A 6,374-nucleotide genomic window follows, 5' to 3' on the forward strand; every position below is an offset into this window, starting at 1 on the left:
GATCGTATGAACCATTCAACTCGAGCATACCGTTGATCGCTCTCCATTCGCTTGTGCATTGTGTGTTTCGTCTGAGAATTGTCCGTCCGCTCGTTCGTATATGAATGCCACATTCCAAGTCAGATATAGCTCTACTTAAGCGTTATGGACCGTGCTCGCAGTTTGTGGGGTGAGCTAGTACTGATTATTGTACATAAGCTTGGAACATCTAGACCATATTCCTGGTTTGAGGATTCAACTAGTGCTGATTCTAATATAAAGGCTTGAAGCAAGACAGGACACATCTTCTGTGCGGGAAGCGTGAAGCTTGTGATTAATGTTCTGTTCAGTGCAATACAAATCACTCAAGTGGTATATATCATCGAAGGTAAAAACTTTTGAAACAAACTGATAATACTTCTCTGATTCTCAATTTTTTTCTTCTCCAGTGCCAGTTGATAATTCCATGTTATAATTATGGAGTTCCAGTGAAAATATTGAAATATGATTGAGTAAGGTTTCAGGCAACATGGATTGAGTGTTCAAAGCACAGCAATAACTTTCATTTGACAATTTGCTACACACTTCCAGGTCATTTTATTATTTGGATTTTTTTTAATAACAATGTTTGATTAATCATGCAATGTTTATTCCCATTGAACAACTCCCCATCAGTGTTACGTGAGTTTATGATGATTTAGTTTAGCTCTGTGCTTAATAATACCTGAACTATTTTTCTTCAAAACCTCTATTCAAGCAAATTATGAGAAATTATAAAGCTATAGCCAATATATTTGTTAAATACAGATTAGACCCAATTAGAAAACGGTTATCCAACACCAAGGAAACGTTTTTTCGGACATATTGTGATTTGTTTAGCTCTACTTAGATTTCAATATGAAAGAAGATGATCTTCAAATTAAAGCTTTCCAACCGCTATAAGATTTGTTGTTTGACACTCAATTTCTATCTTTCTTAATTACGTACCAATATTGTTTCCAACAATTCCTGGTGAAAATTCAATCAAAATCTTCAAAAATCACGATTTGTCACGATCACAATCATTCTCAGATCTCAGTCATTTCAAGCAATCATTTCGGAGTGATTTCGAAAAAAAACTGCTGCATTTTAAAATTTTCTCTTCGTTTCACGCGGAGGAAATTGCTCGTTGAAACTCTTCAACACTCCCTCGTCGATACAAATGCTTGAGTAAATTTTTCTTGATAGGTTAGACCACATGCATGCCAAATCATTCTAAATTGTGCCTCTCAAATAAGCTAGACCAAGCACGATCTTCGTTCCGGCGGCGTTGGTACACTACTTCAGAGGTACAATCACTGCACCTAGGAAAGAACTTGTGGTTCGTCTTCCATTTTCGAAAAATCAACCCGGTCTTGGCAATTCTCGAAAGATAGAAGTGAATCAATTTTCACATTAAAAGTAGAAGCTCGAAGATCAATGTCCTGTATTTTAGTATCACAGAGCTCGCTAAATAACATGTTTAGATCATTTCTTCATTCCGGGGAAATATGCTTTACTGCTAATGGAAATAGATTGGTCGTTTCTAGTCGATGTGAAAAATGTGAATATATTTCAGAAAAAAATGATTGGGCATCTCTTCTGTGTGGAAAGCATTGATGTTGTTAGGGATATTCAGCATATTTAGCATGGAGCCTAGCACTCAGGAGGCGATTGATCATTGAGAGTAGAAATTTTCGAAACAACCTAATATAAATTCATAGTATAATTGTATATTCATAGTATTCATAGTATAATAGTATAAAAAAAATTGTTGGAAATTGCATTTCCGTAATCTCTATCAACTGCAACAAAAAAAAAAATCAGTGATTTTTCTACAGCAAAACAAATTAATATGCAATTTGATATACAGTCAACTCTCCCTAACTCGATGTTGTGTATCTCGATATGTTCCTTAACCCGATGGGTTTCATGGCACCTTTGATTGATTTTACAAGAATTCTTCTCTCCATAACTCGATGCCTCCCTAACTCGAGTTGACTGCACAAAATTATATAAATAAAAACACGAGTAAAATTTAACCCGATAACGGCAAGCTTACTTAGAATAAGTTAAAATTATAAAAAATAAAGAAGGTCTCATCTCACCGTAAGTGGGTGAATTCAGGTTTTTCCTAGAAGACTTTCATCCTTCTGTGCATGCTCGTCTCTGAATTTAATCCTCCTATACTCGCGCATACGGTCTGACAGACTGAGAATCATGAATTAAATAATATAACTATTAAAACTGAATGAAATTAAAGAAACATTTTTTTTTCTGGAGATTGTTCATTCAATTATACCTTTTCTTTAAATAAATACCAATCGTATTTTTACAGTAAAGCAGCACAGTCTGTGAGTTTACGAGATACGATTTTGCGCACGAGTACAGGAGGGTTAAAATTAATGCATTTATGAATACCGTATTAAAGTAACTTTTTATACACAGTGTTTGTACTTGCAAAAAAGCAGGTTTTGGCAAACGTTTGATTTTTTGGTCATTTCTCGGAAAATTGAGGTGGGACAAAAATCTTCAGCGTATCTGCGGTATGATGTCGACATCTGGATACAAAATTATTTTTTTTAAATTAATTTATAATATAAAATTATCTTCAGATACAATTTTAGTAAGAGAATATTTTACCACATGAAAAAAACAAAGTTTTCCAGTTAATTTGAAGTTAATTTTCATTCATAATTTCTATTTGTAAGGTGTTCATTCTGTCCGAAAATCCATTTTTATCTTTGACACTTTTCTAACTCGTTAAACGTGGTTCAATGGCGTGCCGTTCATTTTGTTTTCACCGTGAAGTGGCAACGGGAATAAAGCCGATCATTGAATATTGACGAATTTATGTTGGACTTACAACCAGATGACGCAGCGAGTAAAATGAGGATGTTTTGTTTTATTGCTATGAAATTCGCTCAAATTTTCTAGAAAAATAAGAATTTATCTTCAAATTTCCCGGTTTCATGTATTCTTCCTGCACTAAAAAGGTTAGAAAATCGCAATTTTACAATGTATAATATGCACAATGTAAAATATGCATATCTATTTTGAAAAATGGCTTGGTATAAGTATCATAACTTTATTATTTTTCAACTAGGTAAATGATGAGTAGCATGTGTTGCACCAAAAATATTGCAAATCCTTCTCGTATCGGCCTCTATATAATCAATGATATCAGCCAAATGGCTTTCGTTAAAATAATGTGTTTTATCACTAGATCGCAAATGGGTTAATCTTTAACGTTATTTTCAAGCAAAAACTAAACAATCTCGATTATTTTGTACACCTTCTGAGGTAAAATAAATCTCGGCAGCACTGCTCCAACACTTCGCTGAGATTTTACTTCCAAGCCGGGAACACTGCGAACCTAGCCCGGAAGGTTGTGCAACAAAAACTTACGACTGAAGTTGCAATGTAGCGTCGCATCGGTCGGAAAATAGAGCGTGCAACTGAAAGGCTCACGATTCTGTTATTCATTATGGTTCCCGGAATAAATCGCCACAGAAAACGACTGCAACAGAAACCACCGCTTATAAAATGTGTAGTAGGCTATAAATATTGTGGCGCGGTATTGTATTTCAAAACAAGAATTAACCGGGCAAACGTATCGCCCCAGGCAAACGTAACGCCCCGGGCAGACGTATACCGTCCGACGCTCGCTAGAGCTCGGTCGGACATTGCTAAAGGATCGTATCCTATGTTTCAAACTAACCGGGCAATCAGTGGATCCCAGGTTTGCGTGCGAGACACCGCCGCTTCCGACGGCGGGTCGGCGGTGGACTCGGATTGCGTCATCTTGGCGGCATGGGCCGCCTCGATTCCTTATCCTCGCCAAATGGGGACTTCGTCCCCATTACATTGTCCTCAGAATAAATTTCGAAAAACGAGAACAAGAGAATAAATTTATAATAGAAATGTGAGGCACATGATGTTTTTCCCGCGCCAAATATTTCTAGCCTACTACACTTTTTCTAAGCGGTTGTTTCTGTTGCAGTTGTTTACTGTGGCGATTTATTCCGGTCACCATTCATTATACACACCTTTCTCTTTCCAACAAACACTCCACACACTCGGCACGATAGCAGTTCCCGAGAAATGAGACCGGAAAAATCCGACCAAAGATGAAGACGTCGTCAGTCAACACAGCACCTCTATTCCCGTTTTCACTTTATGTTCTCGATTCTTCTTTTTGACACGCGTTCGCTTCCGGGCTCGAACTTCGATCAAAACACTACCACCTGTGTGCGGGGGCAACGATTACACTCGTTTTCCGCAATTCGCAATGCTGCGACACAAGCGCGATTCCGTTCGTCATACGATGGGGATTCCAAAAGTAAATAGGACAAAAAAAAATCGTCAACTTGCATAAACTTCAGAATGGAGAGCACCACTGTTCAAGGTTATGCCAAAAGTGACTATTCTGTGAAAGAGGGAGAAAGGGACCGCGATAAATGAAAAGCACTCACTTCACCCTTCTCGGTTCGGGTGGGGGTAAACAAGGGAAAAACAAAAGCACGCACGAACGAACAACGCGAGAGCAGGCGATAGACTGAAGCGAGAAAACGCAGCGCTGCGATTTGGCCGAACAACCGAGTTGCGAGTGTTTTGCGTCAGATGTTGAGCGGGGTTGTATTGGTGTAGCGGTGGATTTTTGTTTATTTGGTTTTTTGACAGCTGAACGATAACCAGATGGAGCGACAGAATAATAAGACAAGGACGGGCGTTTGTTTCTTTTTCCAACAAGAATTGCATCGAAAATATTTGATTTTTTTTATTGCAATATTTTAGGATCGTTGAAGATTGCTCAAAACTAAGTAACGTACAGAACTTACCGCACTAGGTTGTGTTTCCATTTCGATTCGTAAAAATTATAATCTAGAATAATACTCACTCGGTTCAAACCCTTTCCGCGAGCAGTCGTTCCTGGTCGTCCGGATTAAGCTTGATGATTTTGTGCTTGGTCGATTGCGACGGATCGTAACCATACAGGAAGATCGATCCGATGACCAGTGACGCCCCGACGGTGAACTGAAGCGTTAGGTTGAAATCAAACAGATACATCGACGCCACGCAGGAAATGATGATTGCCAACGAGGTGGCGAAACCCTTCAGGATATTGTCCGCATATTTCACAACGACGGCCACAATCAGGCCTCCGCCTGCCTGCAGCAGGATCAAGTACCAGATGAAGCCATCGTAGCCAAAGAAGAATCCATTCGACGAAAGTTTGGCGCCGTCATTTACGAAACAAGTGAGCATACCGAAGGGCAGACTCAGCAGGCTCAGCTGGATGTTTCGCATCCAGATCGATATGTCGGCTCCCTTGAGCATCTTCTCAAAATAGATTCCAGCAAACCCGGACAGAAAGCAAGCCCCGAGAGCAGCACTGAAACCAAGCAACCGGTTTTGGTCGGAATCCACACCGGGCATTTGTTGCTGTCGCGAAGCGGCAGTCCCACTGGAATCAGTCTGCGCCAATTGCACGCTTGCTACGCCAATAACCAGCGCCACCAGTGCGGCCCACTGAGTCGGGAGTAGTTTCTTGCGCAGTATGATCACTGCAAATACGGCCGTTGTCAGTATTTTCAGCTGATATGTGACCTGATAGGTGGCCGCATCCAGATGGGATGCGGACACGTACAGTAAATTGTTCTGCAGGATGTACAGGAACGACGGGACACAGATTTTGAGCGTGTCCATCGGTTGCTTCACGATGGTGTTGTGCAGCGTGGCTTTGAGGCGTAAACAGTTTTTGCCCTCCTCCATGAACACCAGCACCAGGCTGGTTATGAGTTTGACAACCTCGGCCATCACCACTGCCGTTGAGCTTAGAAACATATCACCCGATCGGGTCCGAGCGTAGCGCATGCTAAGTCCAAGAATTGCATTCTGCAGTGTCAGGGTAATCAGACTGAGATACTTCAGGTTGTTGCTCGTTGCTTCTGAAATGCGAAAACCGATTAAAACACCCCAAAAGAATCTATACCGTCAGGTGGAAATACTCGGTGCCATCTCGTTCCCTTATCCGTTGTTCCGTTGAATCGATGAGAGCCAAGTTAAGCGTTTCACACGTAGCTTGCGCTGAGAAGCAACATTGAGATTCTAAATCATAAATCCCCCAGTTGCATCCATTTGAGGAACGCACTTCCTGCTGATAACTTATCTAACCCACAATGGCGAAGAAGCGATTCACTTTTCTCTGCTGCTTATCGAAACAAACAAAACGAACGCAAAAAAGAAACAAAATTTTCTTATTAGGGCCCCAGTCAGTGAGAGAGCTGACTATGTTTGCTTGTTTTATTTTTGATTACGTTGACAAAAATGCATGCACCAATCAGAAACGCCGCAGGATGAGTTTGTTTATATTT

At 40.2% G+C, this 6,374-nt stretch overlaps 2 protein-coding genes across 13 annotated transcripts in view; both read right to left on the minus strand.

Moving 5' to 3' along the window:
- The window catches only part of LOC129763115 (stromal interaction molecule homolog), a 59,104-nt gene extending 54,578 nt beyond the window's left edge, over positions 1-4,526 (minus strand). For 11 of the 12 annotated variants that reach the window (XR_008740796.1, XR_008740795.1, XM_055761898.1 and 8 more), the window contains exon 1: positions 4,047-4,466. The gene's annotated coding sequence lies outside the window, so the exon portion shown is untranslated. The other variant, XM_055761896.1, reaches the window with a different exon arrangement.
- A 231-nt stretch (positions 4,527-4,757) lies between these two features.
- Positions 4,758-6,374, minus strand: LOC129777409 (UDP-N-acetylglucosamine transporter). The gene is made up of 2 exons (XM_055783663.1): positions 6,009-6,374; positions 4,758-5,948 (listed from the first exon to the last, which is right to left on the minus strand). The coding sequence occupies exons 1-2, from the start codon at positions 6,016-6,018 to the stop codon at positions 4,903-4,905; spliced, it is 1,056 nt and encodes a 351-aa protein (XP_055639638.1). The 5' UTR covers positions 6,019-6,374; the 3' UTR covers positions 4,758-4,902.

Source organism: Toxorhynchites rutilus, chromosome 1, assembly GCF_029784135.1.
Source record: "Toxorhynchites rutilus septentrionalis strain SRP chromosome 1, ASM2978413v1, whole genome shotgun sequence".
In the NCBI taxonomy this organism is placed as follows: Eukaryota; Metazoa; Arthropoda; class Insecta; order Diptera; family Culicidae; genus Toxorhynchites; species Toxorhynchites rutilus.